Source organism: Drosophila santomea, chromosome 3L (assembly GCF_016746245.2).
Source record: "Drosophila santomea strain STO CAGO 1482 chromosome 3L, Prin_Dsan_1.1, whole genome shotgun sequence".
NCBI classification, from domain to species: domain Eukaryota; kingdom Metazoa; phylum Arthropoda; class Insecta; order Diptera; family Drosophilidae; genus Drosophila; species Drosophila santomea.
In genome coordinates, this window is record NC_053018.2 from 22,109,237 (window position 1) to 22,128,591 (window position 19,355).

The 19,355-nt window shown below is 39.8% G+C and overlaps 1 protein-coding gene across 20 annotated transcripts in view; it reads left to right on the plus strand.

Annotated features, from left to right (window-relative positions):
• The window catches only part of LOC120449495 (poly(rC)-binding protein 3), an 89,711-nt gene extending 71,097 nt beyond the window's left edge, over positions 1–18,614 (plus strand). For 3 of the 20 annotated variants that reach the window (XM_039631980.2, XM_039631979.2, XM_039631978.2), the window contains 9 exons: positions 2,191–2,247; positions 2,309–2,425; positions 2,535–2,628; positions 2,692–2,855; positions 2,968–3,087; positions 5,795–5,935; positions 8,140–8,224; positions 8,279–8,564; positions 9,765–12,238. In XM_039631980.2, coding sequence (XP_039487914.1) covers positions 2,191–2,247; positions 2,309–2,425; positions 2,535–2,628; positions 2,692–2,855; positions 2,968–3,087; positions 5,795–5,935; positions 8,140–8,224; positions 8,279–8,564; positions 9,765–10,374 — 1,674 coding nt within the window. In that variant the 3' untranslated portion in view covers positions 10,375–12,238. Of the gene's footprint in view, positions 1–2,190; positions 2,248–2,308; positions 2,426–2,534; positions 2,629–2,691; positions 2,856–2,967; positions 3,088–5,794; positions 5,936–8,139; positions 8,565–9,764; positions 12,239–12,357 lie in introns of those variants that run through there. The other 17 variants (XM_039631982.2, XM_039631983.2, XM_039631984.2 and 14 more) reach the window with 17 other exon arrangements.
• Positions 18,615–19,355: the final 741 nt, after the last annotated feature.

A 19,355-nucleotide genomic window follows, 5' to 3' on the forward strand; every position in this document is an offset into this window, starting at 1 on the left:
TCAATAACAACGAACAATAAAATCTTATTTCCTGACCACAGGACGGGATGTGGGCATTCTGAAATGGCGCCCGCCTGCATGTCACTTTCCTATGCATATTTTATGCAAGCATTGCCAGCCAGAATCGGGCTGAGCCCAACGAGCTGTGTGTCCCAAATCCAAAACTTTCAATTCGTCAAAATGCAGTCGAAATGTTCCAGCCGGGCCGAGCCGCAAAGTGTTTTCACATGTGAGAGTCGCACGCATGTGGAAATCGGAAAATGCGAAAATGCGAAAATGCGAAAATGCCAAATGCGCTGGTTCATTGTTGCAGCAGGAGCTGTGTGGAGGAATGCTGTGAATTTAATTGCCGACTGGTGGTAGGCCATTCGAACAGCCGAGTTGCAGGGTGTCTGTGGGTGGATGAGGCGGCTGAAATGGGCAAAGGCCAAATCAATGCAATCAAGTGAAAGTCCCGAATTTCGCTCTATTCACAGTAATAAAACGGCGTCGGATTTAGGTCGGACGATGGGGATGAGATCCGGTTTATGCAAATTGCGCAAACTTCTGAGCGGAACTGAACTGGCCCACAATCACAACGGGATAATTGAATGGAAGATACCCACTGGGCGAATGGGGGCTCTGGGTGGGCATCCGAGCGGCTTTTAGCCACATTATTAATGATGATGACGAGGCCGAGGCGCTGATGAGCAGCCATCAACCTGAATGGCTGCGAGGGCCACCGAAAGTGCGTAGTCTCTAGGCCACTCCGCACTTAGATGTCGTGGCGCAAATACAATTAACATATATCTGGGACAGCTAACTTGTCCTATAAATTGCTCTGGTCGCCTAGAAATTCGTCTATGAGTGCAGACAGGCGTAAAACGCATCTGAGTTGGGTTCGACAATACCTACGGCAATAATTATACCAATTCGCTCTGACATTTGTGTACAATAAATATCTATTCTGCCGAATGAACTGGGCTGCATTCATTTCGCTCTTGTGGGCATACATTTTCTAGCGAAGAGCGGCCAGAACGCAAGCACCGCATAACAAATCAGATAATGTGAGGGGAGGATCGAAGGCGAAGGCAGTTTTCCCTCGCAAATTGTTTTGCCCAACCTGCATTTTGTCTGGCAAGATGCCCGTATCAAGATGTATACGCTGACTCTGGGTGCGCTCTTTTAGCCTTTTAGTCTGGCACAATGGATTGCTACACTTTGGATTTGTGAAGGTTGTTCTATGGTTTACGGCCACCAAAATGAATGACCGAGAGTGGCAACATTTTAAAATGACCAAATAAATGGTTTGAAATATAAATGGGGAGCACATATTCAACAGAGGCAATTTGCCAGTAGTCTGCTTGAAATCCTTAAGAGCAAAAAGCTGAATTGGCTATTTGCACGCTTATTACAGTCAAAATTTTATATTTTATCTAGTTTTATAGGTTAACATAATTGCTTTCTTTGAAGGCCCTCTTATCATATTTTATGTAAAGCAATGCCTTTACTTTAGCTTTCATTTAACAACGAAACTTCCCTTTTTGAACTCCATTGATAAATATTGATTACCCTATCCGCAAGGTGGGAACCACGCTCGTGCTGCGACACAATTGCTGCCCAAAAGGAGGATACTTCTTGGCCATATCCTATTTGTAGTTCATCTCCTTCCATTCGACACAGCGCTTTTAATTTTCGCAATGGTTTTTGTTTAAAAACTCAGTTACTGGCTGTGGCAGTGCTGATATTTACAATCAATTAAAACGCGTAAAACGCGTTGGCCGCAAATTTCATTACGTGCGACAGTTTCCAGGGACGACCGGCGACTGACTGTGAACGGAAAATGGGATCGCTTCGGGTTGGTTTGGGTTTTCTGGCTGCCACTGTGGGTGACGCGGGGTGCGGCGCGTGTGAAATGCTTTTTGTGGCAATTAAATATGCAAAAGTAGTTACTCACACACGCAGAGCCATTGCTCTTCTGCTGTATGCTCCGGCATAATATAACTTAATATTTAATCAAATTTGGGCTTCGTCGCTGACAGTTTCAGACAAATAACAAAAATATGAAACTCACTTAAGGGTTTTTCGATGTCCACAAGTGCGGAGATGGTATCGAGCCAGATACGTCTTAAAAGCATTTAAAAGTTTCTTTGCAACATGTTTCCCAACTATAATAATCAACATGTTTTCCACGTTTTTTCCTTTTTGCAGGAGGTTGGTAGTATTATTGGTAAAAAGGGTGAAATTGTCAACAGATTTCGTGAAGAGGTAAGTCCCTCATCCAAAAAGTTTTAACAAATCCGCAACTAATTCGGTATTCTTCCCCCAGTCTGGTGCCAAAATCAACATTTCGGATGGGTCATGCCCGGAACGTATTGTGACTGTGTCTGGTACAACTAATGCAATCTTTTCGGCATTTACGCTCATTACAAAGAAGTTCGAAGAGGTATGTGTGCGGTACAACTGGGCATTCCCTATTATAGTCAACTCCATACACACACAAACACACACACCCTACTTTCCAATTCACATTACTAACTTCTGACCCGTTTCAGTGGTGCTCGCAGTTCAATGATGTAGGCAAAGTTGGAAAAACTCAAATACCCATTCGATTGATTGTGCCCGCCAGTCAATGTGGATCGTTAATTGGTAAGCGGATTAGAAACATAACCAGTAATCACCACTAATGCCATCAATTCGCACTCGGGACAGGCAAGAGTGGTTCAAAGATCAAGGAAATTCGTCAGACCACGGGCTGCTCCATCCAAGTGGCCAGTGAAATGCTACCCAACTCCACAGAGCGGGCGGTAACTTTGAGCGGCAGTGCCGAGCAGATCACCCAGTGCATCTATCAGATATGTCTTGTCATGTTGGAGGTGAGTTTGCTATACACTATTCAGGAACTACTCCAAATAGGGTTTCAGTCGACGAAGTTTATTAGAAGTTTCCTTTTATTTCCGTAAATTTATATTTCTTTTATTTAAACAGTCCCCACCACGCGGTGCTACCATCCCGTACCGACCAAAACCGCAGGTTACTGGCCCCGTCATCCTGGCCAATGGACAGGCCTTTACCATCCAAGGAAACTATGCGGTGCCCACACAAGAGGTATGTAGGTGGACGTCTGGCCGAATTCGCACCCAGAAAACTAGGCTATACGTGTTGTTAAGATCAGTGAACAGTGTTGTGTACTCTATTGCCACCGCAGCTATATATCTCGCTCTGTCTCTATCTTAACCGACCCCACATGAGTCCAGCTAAACAATTTCGTATCTACATATTTGAGTTTGTCCCGTCCAAGCCCAACTATCTTTTTGGTTACTGCGCGACTTCACTTTCTATTTATCCTTTTAATATTTCTTCAGTTTATGTCATTATATTTCTCTGTCCATATTTTTCTCTCTCTTGTGTTTCCGCCGAATATCCACTGCCAGTTTCCCTTGTTCTATAGACCCCGATAATTATTTGCTATTTGCAACACCGTCCACAAGTCCCTCCCCTCTTTTTCCTAAATCTCTTCACTTGGAGACCCCTGATTGCAGTCCATAGAAAAAACTCCTGCGATTTGTGACCCTTTTCTGACCCTTCTAAGCCCAAACCTCACAATCTACTGTACCGATTACCGTTAAAGATACCGATTCTAAAACCAATACCGAACCGATTACCGCTCCCAATCGTCGTACCCATGAGGTTCATATATTTTCAAGTCCAAGTGGTGATCCCGAACAGTAAACTAATGTGTTAACAAACTTTACAGCCATCGCATCGCCGATTATAATTAACGAAATTATTTAAAATAAACTTTAAAATATGTAATTTTGTTTTGCTTTTAGTTTCTTTTGCACTCTCTTCTCTCAGGTTAAGAGCGTGTGTCTGCGAGGAGAGTGCGTGCGCGTTTGGTCTCTCTCTTAGACTGTCCCGGCACCTGTCTCTGTCTCGCTGTGAGAGTCTGCGAGAGTGTCCGGGAATCTCCGAGAATCTCCGAGAATCGAATCCGCAGCATCTTGAGGGAAGAATCCTCGGGTTTCTTCCACCTCAGAGAAAAGTGTTCAAGGCGTGGCGAGGCGAGTGAGTTCGTGTGAAAGAAAGAATGGCTCGCGGGGAGCGGGGGCTCGAACTCTCTCTCTTCACTCTCTGCTCAGTCTCTCTGTGTCTCTAAGTTCTGTTCTGAAGAGGGCTCGCTGGCAGCGTGTGTTAAGAAGTATGTTCAAACTACACTAGTCCACCTTTCTCTCCAAACCCCATCTACGTACATGTATCCGCCATAACTATCCAACCCGAACTTAAAGTCAACATCTATTAAACAAATCCTCGACACAACAAGATCTACATAAATATGAACTCCTAAAAACTCTTTAAGCGCCAGCTTACTAATCGTATCGTAATGAATATTAAATAATTCAACTCCCATCTTTATATTACTATATTCACTTATTTGCCAAAGACCTGCGTTCTCTTAATATCTCTCTTGATTTTCGTGTAGTACAGTCATCATTAAAGTATATATTTCTCTACAACGGACAAGTCCATATGAGTAGTCAATAAAACTGCGGAGTTCACCTCATAAACAAATAAAGAGCAGTTTTCTCCAAAACAACAATGCCAATAGCCATTTTAAGAACAGCATACTTTTCCAATACCATCCTGTCCAAACCCAACATGTCTTACACTCTAATACTCTCTCGTCACTATCTTTTCATCCTAATCTATAAATATTGTTTGTAACTCGTTTAAAAATCCCATGTCCAAATCGAATTTTGTGCTCTACAGAACGCAGGAAATAGCAAACAACAGCTAAAACAAACAGCAAACAAATTAAATTCCATGCAATCCAATTCAGGCCCTAGTACAGTTAGTTCCGTCCACTAGAGTACAGTGCAGTTCAGCACAGTAAAGTTTAGTTCTCCGACCTTCAGAGCCCTCTCGCCAGCCATTGCCCCAACGAAAAATAAAAGTTTCTCAAAACTAAAACAGACAAAGTTTTTGTTGTCGCATCAAATTCAATTAATGTCAAAAAAATGTAATAAATCAAAAACTAGCTGTATCATCCACTTGCGATATCTCTCCGTCTCTTTTCCACAAATCGCTCTCTTTCTCACTCTCTCCTCCTGGTCCTGGTTATTGTCGGTGTTGGTTTACAATTCGTTAGCCTAATACAGGCAGTAGTGTGCGAGCCCCCACAGTTGTCAATTTCGTCCACAATGGGTACTGTTTTCGAGGGTTAACTTTTTGAGCTGCAGTAAAATGCATTTCTATAAAATAGAGTACCCAATGTGAATTTGCTTTGTGATAGCAGCATAGGCAGTTGGCAACTGTACCTCATCCCTTACGAATCTGTCGGCATTGGTTGTTGTATGAACCTCCAAACCCTTGGATCATCAGAGCCCTAAAACCGAACCCTCGAAGTCAAAGTATAAACCCCCTTAGATGTCAGCATTTTGTTTGTCCATCCCCCTTATATCATTTAACTTTGTTCTGCGTTGCAACAAACCCCGTTGAGAATCCCCGCCTCCACACCAGAAACTGCACACACGCCTCGAAAGCTTTCTACAAGAGTTTCTCTAGCGATAGGTCTATATTTAAACATGTATCTGATAAGCTTACATCTCTTCATAGCAACTACAAAGTTAAGATCTTAACCAACTTGCTCTGAAAGACATTTATTTGTGGTATACAATATTCGTTCTTCTACTTTTCTTTCTTCCTTGGCCACATAATTTGAATCGAAAAACACATAAAACACAATTGTAATTCCACACATGCACACCAAACACACACACATAACCGTAATGATCAATCAATCAATCGAACATAGACCTGTCCAGTATTTCCACTTGCCCTGGCTACCGGCGGCCTACATGCTGGTATCTCAGGCTTGGCGGATCCTTTATTAAAGGGGGCACATTTACAAGGAGCGATACCAGCACACCACCATCACCTACAGCAAATGCCCGATGTGAGTTTTAAGCTATCGATGCGATTCGGTTCAAGAGCACGAATATCTCCACCAGACTCTTGAAAAAAACTGTACTCGTTTAACCAATATAATCAAACGCAACATGACTCGAGAACCCAACTTCGCCAGGCAGAGCATGATGATGTACCGTCCCCCAACACCTGCCTGCACTCCCCGCATCACACTATAAACCACTCAGAAATACAGTTAAAAATTGTAATTAGTCGAATTGGCTTGGGAAAACTTACTGGTGATCACGGATGACTGTTTTTCTGAGTGTTTATAGTTCTTTTCATATGTTGCTGTTGTAATTCTACCCGTCGTAGCAACCTCTTAGTAGCCCCCAGTTTTGGTTTTTGTAGCTTGTATACCCAGTTTAGTCTCTTTGGCATTTCTTTTACGATCCCCAGTCGGCGGAACCGCTGGCCACATATCAATGACATGGGGCCAAACTGCAGCTCCTTGGCCAAGTCCAGGTCCCTGAAGATATTGTCCCCATTAAGTCGTTGGCCGAGGTTACACTAAAAATAAGACCGAAGGGACTTGGAATGCAAACCCTTTATCCCAGCCAAAAGATAAAAAAAAATGCACTATTGGGTCCAGCTGCCTTCTCTTTTCTCGCCAAAGCTAAAGTTTTTCATAGTTTTGGAAATTGTTTCAACTTGTTTTCTATTCGTATCTGTATGTTAGCGTTTTTATATGTACCGTCTGTGCTTGGCAAGAAGTGTTTGTTAATATGCCAGCACACGCAAGTTTGTATGACAATTTTTGCTAGATAATCCGTTGTAGTTTCCCCTATCCGTCCTCTACCATCACTCTGTCACTGAACTTTATTGAGTTGCAATTCATTTTTGGGTCATAAAATATTTCCATAGCGCATGTTTTATTTGTTTCATTTCAAATTCGTATTGCATTTTGATAAATATTTCAGTTCTTGTTTCCTAAGCTCTCACACAAACACCCCCACTCAGACACATACACACCCAGGTGCATCTCCCAACTCACACGTGCACACAGAAATAAAAGCACACAAAGCATTGAATATTGTATGATTTATTTGAGATTTTCTCTATAATTTTTTTGTGCGCTCCTTTCTAGTGAATCATCTGCCACCGTGTTTCCTATTCCTCTCTGCAACATTCAGATGCAATTATTTGAAAGATATTTGAAAGTGTTGCATTTGATTTGATTAATTTATAAATTAATCTGCGCGTGCAGAATCCCCAATTTACCAGCCCTAAAGTCACCGCACATCTCCACCCTTTCGAGTCCTAGTTTACATGCACATGTGTGCGTGCATGTCAGTGTGTGTATGTTATTTGCTGTAGGTGCTATTGGTGAAAAGAGGAAAAAAATGAGGACGCATTGAATTTTGCCCCAAGAAAGGGCAACCTAACCCAGATTAAAAAAAAATAAAGCGGAAATTATTTACAAAAGCATTAGCATACTTTTCGGAGAAAAATCAAGAATAAACGTGAAAGATATTTAGGATATGTCGCCCTAAATCCTTATGGATTAAGTTGTTTATGTGAGAAAAATTCAAGTCTAAGTTTGCTTTAGGTGTATTCCCTGTAAATCTATTCGATGTGTCAACTTTCTCTATCTCTTTCTATTCTCGTCCATCCATCTATCTGTCTCCGTACCTATATATTTCGTATAGCCAACTTGTAAATTGTGTAGAACCATAATCCAGAGCAACACTCCAATTGAGGCTTTAGACGGCCGAAAAACCAGATACATACGTAAACATCAGCTTACACCGCACAATAAATACTTACATACACTCGAAACCGAACACCTGGATCCATGTACAAAGATAAATACTATTCCATTACAACCAACCTCATGGTGTTTGTAAAAAGAACTGAAGATTGAGCATAATCTTGTATCCCGTTTGCTTTTCCTATTGCATTCTGTTCTTGTACCTATTTGTTTGACGCTTTTCCGTTTCCGTTCCAACCACTTCCCTTTTGTTATGTTCCATCCTGTTACTGGAAGTTGACACGCGTTGTGTTGTGATCTTGTGATCTCTCCCTCCCCAAAAAACAGACCTGACCCCAGATTAATAGATAAAAACTAACCCAACTGTATACATACACACACACACCTTAACCCACGAAGCCCCAGAGCCCCATCGAAAAAGAAGAAATCCGAGTCTAATCCAATCTAATCCGTTTTGTACTTTCGTCCCGATCTGCGAACAGGTGGCCAAGAACCCGCTGGCCAGTCTGGCCGCCTTGGGCCTGGCTGGGATGAATCCGGCCAGCACTGGGGGCATCAACCACACAGGTGAGTTGAGCGCTTCTGCGGCCAGATGCCAGACAGATTTCCAATCTAATCTAGGCTCTGCCCCAGCAGCCTTGGCTGCACTGGCCGGGTCGCAACTGCGTACAGCGAATCCCGCAAACCGAGCCCAGCAGCAGCAGCACGAGATGACCGTCTCAAACGACCTGATTGGCTGCATCATCGGCAAGGGGGGCACCAAGATCGCCGAGATTCGCCAAATATCCGGCGCCATGATCCGGATCTCCAACTGCGAGGAGCGCGAGGGCGGCAATACAGACCGCACCATCACCATCAGCGGCAATCCGGACTCGGTGGCCCTGGCCCAATACTTAATCAATATGAGGTGAGTGCATTGATCTTGTTCAGCCTTCCATCAGCTATCTTTCTCTGTATGTGTGAGCGTTTGTTGCTTGTGTTGTTGTCTAACATCAATTTTGTCGAATTGACTTGCTAATTGACAAAGAAAGAAGGTATAAGGAGGTCGTCGGTCGTACGTTGTAGTTCGTAGGGTATAGGCCAACTCTCAGAGGAGGAGTGGCGGTGCGTTCATATGTTCAGCCCATTACGAGGTCCGGGGAGGTGGGCGGTTGGGCTGAAGTGCAAAACGGAGAAGAGGTAAAGAGGGCGGGTAACGGTCGAGTCATTAACAAAGTTCCATACGTAGCCTAAGCCACACACTTGTCTTAGCCTGTAAGTCGTAAGCCCGGCTAAAAGCCAATGCCAATGCCCAAACTAGCACCACAAATCGTATAATTTTCCACCTCCACACCCCTAGATCGTAGTTCGCATCGAAAGCTAGCTTAACCAACTGTTCTAGCTAATAGAAAACTATAAATATCTAACTGTATAAACCTAGCATCTAGTCTTACCAACCATGTATTAAATAAAAGTTCAGCAGGCCCCGGCCGAATCCGAGGATGAGCAGGAGGCCAATGATTGTGAGGATGATAAGGCCTGCACCGAATTAATCTACGCATCGCACACTTTTCACACAACTGAAAATGACAATAATAAACTGGACCTGATCCAATTGGTACTTCAAACTGCAGTTCAACTCTAAAACGATCCAAAACCTCACTTCCCGTCCAAAAAAAAAACCGACACAGCCGAATCCCACCACCACCTAGTTCATCCTCCAAGTCAATAATACTCTTTCGGTCCATGCCTCCCCCATAAAAGCGAACAGCTCACCAAAAGTTTTCTACCCCTACCATCCAAAATTTGAACGCCGCTCTCCCACCAAAACCCCCCAAAATGGCTGAAAAAGCACTTCTTTTTTATCTCTCTCTCCGTCAACTCCGAACCGTTCCTCCACACAAAACCTCCTTAACCTTTTGCATAACAAAACACGAAAAGAATCAAGAGAAGATCAAATGAAACCAACTCAATTCCACAAAATCGAAAAAGAACCAAATGTTTTGAAAATACCTATACCCTGCCGAAAAGCAAAAAAAAAAGAAACCGAAACAACTACCAACAATATCCCAATTTGTTCCTTTCTTTCTCTCTCTTTCTATCTACCTTAACCGAACCTCGTCCACAGTGTTGAGCTGCAGAAGGCCAATCTCCTGGAGCAGGCCCAGGCCCAGCAGAACGGAAGTGCTGCCGCAGCTCCCGGAGCTGCTGCTGCCGGAGTGGCGGCAGTCCCCGGAGCAGCAGCTCCGACCTCGGGCACAAACGGAGCTATCACAACGGTGACCCTCACCAGCGGCACTGGTGTCGTGGGAGCGGGTGCCGCAGGAGCTACCGGGGTTGCCAATGGCGGAACTCCGGCGGCCAACGGCGGTGGCAGCAATGGCAGCATCTCCGCCACCGGATACCCCAGTGCTAATGGCGGCCAGGGCACAAACGGATCGGTCGGAGTAAACCCGACAGCGGCAGCCGCACTGCCCAGTCCTCTGGCCTCGGCCCTCCAGTTGCTGACCAAGCCGGGAGCCCTAAGCGCTCTGTCCAACCTAAGCGCCCTTGACCTGCTCAACCTGACCACGCTGGGAAATACCAATGGGGCCGGTTCCAATCCGGGCGGACCGCCTGTGCAGACGACAGGCGTAAATCGGGCCAAGGGTCACTATGCCACCTCCCGCTTCCGGCAGCACCAGACAGAGACCGGCGGCGAGGCGGAGAAGCCGCGTAACAAGTTTAATCCGTACTAGGGGTAGGGCTGCAGCTGCGTCAGCTGGAGAGCAGTGGAGTTATAGTCCCGTAGTTTTATAGGATTTCCATGGTAGTGTTGCGAAAGCTTTAGTCTTTAGATTCTTGAAGAAGAAGCAAAATTGTATAAATTCGCTTTAAACTTATTTGGTATGCGTACAAAATGCAAACGTATTCATATTGTATTCAAGTTTGTATTCGAAGTTTCAAGAAAATTCTTACATCTAGTTAAACCACAGTATCATCCCAGTAGTATATCGACAGAACCTACGCAATATTTATCAACGTTTTTGAAAAACAAACTAACTACAACAATAAGAAGTCACACTTAGATCAGCCGCATAGGGCAGCTAGAGATTTGAACAGTCGATCAGAATCGAAATTCAAGAAATTAAACAATTCTGTGTATCGAATATGTAGGGACAGGGTCATCTGTGTATGGCCCGAACAAAATATTTTGACCAAGTGACCAAGGACCCTAGTAAGCGCTATAAATTTTGGACCCCAAACTTTTTATAAATGCCTAGTATAACTTATATACACCGGTACGTAGAAATGTATCGAACATAACAACATTTGCCAAATTTTAGCGCATCCCCTAGTAGTGTTCTTCGAAGCTTTAGAGTAGATTAAATCGCGTTTGTTGGAGTCGAATACCGAATATCGGATATAGAGCAGGTACCGAGCATAAATTTATCCTCAACAGCCAACAATCTTTACCCAATCCATTCATTGTAACATAAAACACGATCTAATACTTATAATCCATTGTACCCTCTTAGGTCGTAAGCACTAAACGTATTTTTCATATATATACGATTATATTATTTAAACATTAAGCATAAAGACCCAAAAGCCATTTTCCGATTAAGGAAGCAGAAGCAAAGAAAGTGAAACAGACAGATGATGAAATAAAAAAGAACCTTCTATAAGAAGTTTACACGAATAAATTCCAGTTCGTAGAGCCCCCGAGCCAAGAGTAAAACGATGAGATTTAAACTCTGAGCGAGGGGGATCAACGACTTTTATGGACCAATTCGCTCTAATTGACGCAATCCACGCAATGAGCGGACAAAAACGAACTATTTAAATAGAGAAGCGAACAACAGAGAAATATACGAAAACGCTTAGAAATGGCGGACAGTGAAACATATTCAAGGCATATATTTCGCAAAAGGAGACTTTTTAATAGGAATGAAGGGAACGTTATAATGTATTAGACTTTAAGTCTTCGATTGTTTATGGAGTTTTATTTGTTGGTTTTACCAATTTTCCCAACACCAACTTGGTATTTATTACGCGATTGTACATTTTTGTTATTATTTGTAACTTAAACCCTTTTTGAATTGGTCAAAAATAATGTTGAAAAGTATTTGGAAATTTAATTTTCTCTACCCTAAAGTACATGAAATTACTGTAGCTATTATATTGGAACTTTATATGATTTTCTTATTATTATATTTACCGATAGGTTTAAGACGAATGACACATTATGTATCGGATTAAGCTAAGCGGGCTTACGATTTTATAACCAAACTATATTCCTAACTATTCATACATACATCTACATACATACGAGTACATACATACCCACATACCATTGCATAAATAAACATATATGCGAACATAGTTATTATTACATACACAATGTAGTTAAAAAGTAAATAAGAAGCGTATAAACATCAAATCTTATAAATCTTTTGGTAATAACGAAATTAGGCACAACTAGAAAAGGCTTACCTGTAGAACAACAACAGCAGAATGAACTGCAACAGCGTCGGAAACAGAGCAAAACAGTTTATATGCAAGACATCATGATGGAACCCCCATGAGTTTGTAATAAAGTAAAAAAGAATTCTAAACAGATGCAAAAAGGGCGCCTAATTATCTTCTTTGTCAGGGGGAGGAGAGTTAAAAGTTTTGGGGAAATGTTTTGTGAACACCAAATGCAAACTCTTAATGGAGCTCTTCCTTTTGCCTTTTAGAATATCAATGGAGACTGCTGGTCTGCCCATACCTGGCTATCACTACATTGCGCCCAGTGCAATTGTTAAAACCCCCATTCACTAAATGCAACAATCAACCGCAAGCTAAGCAACAGCCACAGCATCAACCCGAAGCCGGAGGCGGACACCGGAGGAGCAGGAGTAGGAGCAGGAACAGGAGAAGGAGAAGGAGCAGCAGAAACATGAACTTCAAATGTTAATTCATAAGCAATATAACTGAATCGGAAAATGAAGGCGAACTTAGCTCATCCATTTGACACTGTCGGCAATCACACATTGAATACATTACTGAATACACTCATACCCACGGACACACTCACAGACAGACTCAAAGAGAAGCATACATACACGTTATATTTATTCATTGATTCGTATTAATTATAATACTTTCATTAAGTTTTGAATGCAAGGGCAAACAAATACAAGAACTTTTATGTTAAACCGTTTTCAAGGGGCCCATTGGATAACGTGGGGCCACCCGAAGTAAGAACAGAACAGCAATTAATTGTAAGATTAGTCAAAATGAAGACAAAATAAAAATTATAAGAATCAATTAACCACATAAACATACAATAATACGAAAAGGCAGAATGCAGTAAATTGTTAGCAATTAATTTGTGCACGAGCATGACCAAAAAGGAGCCACAAACACGAAGAAACAAAATGTTTGAGCACTAAAAGAACCGATATGAATGAGACATTGAACAGACAAGCAAACAAACTAAGCAAGCAAAGACAGACCGATGATCACAGACACGACATACATTATATTTACTGCAAATTGCATCTAGCTTGATGTTTGCGTTTGTTTATATGTATACACATATATTATATATAGACACGGAGATGTATTGATATGATAATTTTTATTTTATTATTTCTATTATGGTTATTGTTATCGAAATTGTATTTGTGATTTTTGAATATGTTTAGACTGATGTGCAAAATTGATTCTGTTTATTAATTACAAGTAAACTACACATAAAAAATTATGGATTAATTACTAGATATCTCTCTCCTTCGTTCTATATTCTAATCAAATTACTCATTTATTCAAAATTAGACTTAATTGGTTGGCAGCAAGAAACTTGATAATCGAAAATATAACTAGCAAAAGGGATTTATAATTGAATTTCTTTTCAAAATGTTGTAGTTTCTTTTGATTGGTTTTTAGTAAAAATGCCTGCTTAGGTAACCACATTAAATCCACTTACAAATTAGCGAAAACAATTCGAGTTACAATAATATTTTTAAGCACTTTTGCGGCGATTAAAAAGACTTTCTAAAGCGTTGAAAAAACGAGAAATGGATTTATATATTATATTACAATTATGCTTAAATTAAAGTATAATTTAAATTTATTAGCTGTTAAATTTATATGCAAACCGAAACTTAAAAAACAAAACAAAATAGAACCACGACAAAAGAGAACATCAAAAATAAATTGATTTTCAATGTTACAATAAAATTAATTTTATTCTAATTTAGTTTATAGGCTGGGCAGTAAAAACCAAAAATCTACAAAAACACAAGAGTGGTAACTACTTTAAGACACACTAAAACGTTTAGTTACTTATACACACTGATTCACAATAAAGCCTCTGAATATGAGCTAACAGGTTTAGAAAGCCGAGAGTAAAAGCTACCGAATAAGTTTGCAAATGGCGAAATGTGTCAAATTTTATTATACATATTAATTATTTAGTAAGAGGAATTATCAAAGCATAAAAAAAAACAAAAAACATATCCACTGCAAACGAAAACCAATCTAACCACAACTTATTGTATTAACCAAAAGAAAATACAGAAAGATCACATTATAAAACCGATAAATGCATATAAAGGCAAACATATCCCAGAGAACGCAAAGGATGAATCTTTATAAATGTCTATGATTTTAACTTTCCAAAGTTGTATGTTTTAACTTGAGGAATTGACTAAAAAAATACTTAAAAGTGATTTCCCCTGAACAACTTTTCTTGTCAGCACTCAAAATTGAACTTAAGTTCATCAGTCATTCACAATTTTACATCTTCCGCTCACACAAGAAAGACAAACTTATGAACAACAAAACTTGATTACAGGAAATTGTTAATAGCGTAAAGTGTAAAAGTATAAATAAATGACCATATAAACAATAGGACGAGCCTAGCCCAAGCCCTAGCTCCACTTCTTGAAAGACCGATGATCTTTTGAGGATCAAGTATCAGGCATTCGGTGAATAAATGATATCATAGGCGAAACTATTTCGTGATTTTAGTGACAAATATATTTCGCTGACGACAAACAATTTGAAGCAATCATTTTGAAATCAAGAAATTCGGTTCCCAACTAAAGGTGAACCGTAAGAAAAAGAAAATATTGAGAAACAGAAATGGTAAATAATTCAAGAAACCGTATATCTATATATAAATAAATTATATATATATATATAAATATACATAAATTAAATATATACTTATTATGTACACTTGTATTTAAATGTATTTGAAATATTTAGTAAATTTTTTGCGCAAGTTACACAGAAAAAACAAACAAAAACACTTAAAAAAAGAGGTGAGGGCGACTACGGAGATAGACGGGTCAACAGTGGCTAACTGGGATTATTTGTAAAATAAACTTAATGAAGGATAAATAATTTATGTGTATGTGTGTATAAGAGGAGTAGCTCAAAAGATTTCACAAAAGATTTTTACTAAATATGCGTGTAATTAATGTAATTATTAACGACATTTTGTTGATAACTTGTAAATTTGCAAAGGAAAAATACGTGTAAGAAAAGCAATTTTAATGGTGCCTTAAAAACCAACCAAGCAAATTTCTTCTAACCTGCCTTGCCTGCCCCCCCTCAGCGAACTAAACTTAACTGGATGGCATGTGAGATTTCCACTCCTTTCTCCCACTCTTCTCGGTACTTCCCAAGAGCTCTAGTCCTTGATCGATCGGATAAGATCGGGTCAGATCAATTGGGACAGCCCGCCGATATCGTGCGATATGCTTAGTCAAAGCCGTGTTATCGTTTCGACATGAGAACTTATCCCTTTTAGCGACACATGGTGACCCACAATTGCTCAAAGCTATCCGAGTCTGTGCGCAGTTGCCCGTTACACATCAATCCGAATGCGAATTTAAGTCCGAGTTTCACTTGGATTCGGCTGAGAAGCGAACTTAGCTGCAAGTGCACGTAGTGGAATACGATTAGGACACTGAGGCCCAAGAGAATATTAACCACTAGTTCGAACAAATGATTACCCAGAACACAAGCAAACAAGAACATATTATTAAACTTATATACATATACAGCAAACACACATATTAATGTTTCTCTCAGTGTAATTACAAACCACTTGAATGTATTTGCTCACATTTTTACAATACATGTCGAAGAACTCTACACAATAAGCAACAAACGTAAAAGCATTTAAGGCACTTGATCGGTCGAATCGATGGATCGTTGGATGGATGCAAGGTCATTGTTAAATAAAACACAACTGTAGAAGAGTATAAAAAGCAGTATAAAGGAAAACCAATCCGAAAAACATATTTATATACAAATATAAAGCAAAAATGAAGCTTAACATTAAGGTATTTTAGATATTCTTATTTAATATCCAGAAAAAAGACAAGAAATTATACGAGCAGAGTTTTAATTTAGGCGCAGAGGTATTGAGAAAGAAATGGAAGATCGGGTCTAATTAATAACAAATATACGTGTATTTAACTAACTAAATATCGGTGTTAGAATTGTTAAGGAACTCGGATAGGATCTGAGAGAGGACGCTGCGCAAGAAACAGGGAAGTGTATTAGGGTCTGCCCTACCAATTATTCCCGCAGAAGAAAGCTACCAATCCTGTTATTCGATTCTGTTACTTACATACGAGTATCCAGTTTAGTTGCAACCTTATCGCGTATGAGCGGCATACACAAAGACAGATGGGAAAATATAACTACGTGTATTCCAATTCATCAAAGCAATTGAAGAATTAATAGAACACCTAGGCAAGTATAGCGCTACGGCCACTTGCCACTAGAAATATACGAAACATCTAAGGTTTCTCAGCATAACAAAGTGAATCAAAGCAAAAGCAAATATCGTTCATAATATATAAAAGCCCTATGTACGTAGAGTCACAACTTAACACATGCATGCATACACATAGACAGAGCCCTGTAGCTTCTTCAGACAATATAGGTATTCACACGTATCCCTGGGTATTGGGTATGGGAATCGGATAGAAATACTTCAACTTCAGAGTGTGTTTTCAATGAAGCAAGCATATGTTTATATATATGTGTGTGTTTGTATATGTGTAACAATAAAGTTGAAGATCCCAATCCGAAAATGGGAAACGAAAACCAAGAAGATCACTGCATTTCCTTGTTAATCAGCATGTGGATTATGGACGGGCAAACTATTTGCCGTCATGTCGTACTCTCTCACTCTCACCTTTGGAGAAGACGAATAGAATGAATAAGCAGCATAAAATTGATAAAACTGAACAATTGGGATCAACTTATATTTTAAATATAAGATTAAATTGTAAAAACAAACCTAGGCAAGCCCTTAATAAAGCCCCGGAGTTTGTAGAAGTTACGTAAATCTAGCACGTCTAAAACGTAGAGGAGAATCACACAATTTGTGCCAAAACAATGAGGACAATGAGAAGACGAATAGACTAGACACCAACTTGAACTGGCCAAAAGCGCAACAGCAGCCACAAACGAGAACACAAAATAAATGTAATTCTTTGCTTTTTCGGGGAACAACACAGAGGAATTATACGAATTTCAATGGATTCACAGTCGACAAAAACGCTACTCACAAAAGTATTTAAATGTTCACATTTGCTCAATGCAAAGCACTTAAAGGAGCTTATTTAACAAAAACAGAAACCAACCGGAAACCGAAAAAAAACTAACTCATATAGATGTGCGTAAGCATTTTCACATAAATAACATTCAATCTGGCTGTACTCGCAGTTTTATTGCTAGAAGGTGCCAAAGATCCCAGATGAACCAAAGCTAAGTTCATTTCGTTGCGTACTTTTAGGCGAAACTTTAAGGCGTTAAGACTTGCGTTGCACTTCGGTTAACCCTGAGATTTTGTTGCTTTTCTGCAGACTCAAGATGAAGGGGCAAAAGGCAACACAGTCGCACCTTAAGAAAATTACCAAAGAAATGGGTAAATTAAAAGTAAACAAAGCTAAAACTAACTAGACTAACTAGAAAACTGCAAGGCAATCATATAACTAGAGCTTCAATAATAAAAAAGGACAAAAGTCATGACGCGGAGTAAATATGGCTAAGAATCCAGTTGAAAATGCCTAGAGAGTGTTTTGGATAAATATATATTTGAGCAATACTCACAAATGAATTAAGCTATTTGCGTTGTTATTGTGGTTAAAGCAAAGTAAAAAAGGAGAAGGATTAAAGAACAAAACCAAAAGTTAGTGCCAATTTTTAGTGCAAATTTTTGCGAATTCGTTTTCATTTCAACGTTATTTACGATACAATAAAATAAAAAGAAGTAAATGCAAACGAACAGTTGGTTTCAGAACCACCAATTTTTGGGAAACTTTCTAATCACAGACACCGCGGACCTAAAAAGGCCTAAGAAGGACTAACGTAAGATAAAAGCAAACCAACAAGTAGTACCAGCACCGCATACTTTTCGATCTGAGCCATAAATTGTAGTGTAGTGTAGAGGCTAACCAACCCACATACGTTTAGATAATAACATCGTGACCACTCTTTTGCACCCATAGATTCCAGTTTGCACTTTGAAAGCATCAGCAGAACAGGAACTCTTGCGTTACAGTACACTCAAACAAAAACTATGGAACATATATACGTCTGTAAGGAGAACCGATGCAATGCTAGAACGGCTAACTCAGATATAGAAAAAAATGTATCCATAAGTGAAATGAATATTGTTTATCTGTGTACAACAATAATATTTAAATAATTCTTAAATGTGTATTTTGACTCTAAAGAGAACAAGCCAAACCGAGCAACACTCAACTGAACCCATTGACACGGCTATATTGGAGTGACCTGGGGCAGATTCCATCAGAATCGAAGTGACTGATTGGTTGATTCTATTTCAGACCCGGACAGCCCTATAGACGATGCTCTTCACTTTCATGTAATCTACAAGGCCCGAAAACACAGAACTTAATCACAATATAAAATTCTTAAATAATGGCGAAATGTACAAGAAAACGGAATAGCGAGTTAAAATAAACAATGCAAAGTAATGTGAAACCAAACTCGAAAAGCAAACATTATTTACAACATATTTACAATTCTATAAATTAAATTTAAAAGTATTTACATATATACCAAAAACAAACTCAATGTGTAAGTACGTGCGACCCCACAAAGAGTGCAAACGAACGCAAAGAGGACACGGTCTCAAACACACACACACATCTACACCACTCACGCATAGGCAGGCATCGCCATCAGGGTGTAACGGTACAGGACGAGCAAGCAGAAGAGCGCCACCCTGGGAACGCCTTCTCTGATTACTCCCACACTCACATACTCTACAAAAACATCAGAGACACAGATGTGCAACACGACAGACTCGATCACACAGTCACACGCAAAGTTAAGTGCATTATAATTGAATTTATAGAGCTAAACGAAGCTATTAAGTGGAATTATTTAAGCTGATTAACTGATTATGATTATTATTAACGATGCATACGCATTTACTCACAACTCATATATACACCTACATATAAATATATATATATATATATATATATATATACATGGCATATATCGCTGAAGAATATTTTCGTTGATTAAACAATCCATATAGGCAAATAATTTATAAGTTATCATACACCACATCATATCAAACAAAAATATTACTGAAAGTTTACCTAACCAAAAGAAATTGTAGGAAATCAAGCGATTTTTGAAAGCTACGTAAATGTGTTGCGTTCTTTGAATAAATGTTTTTGAG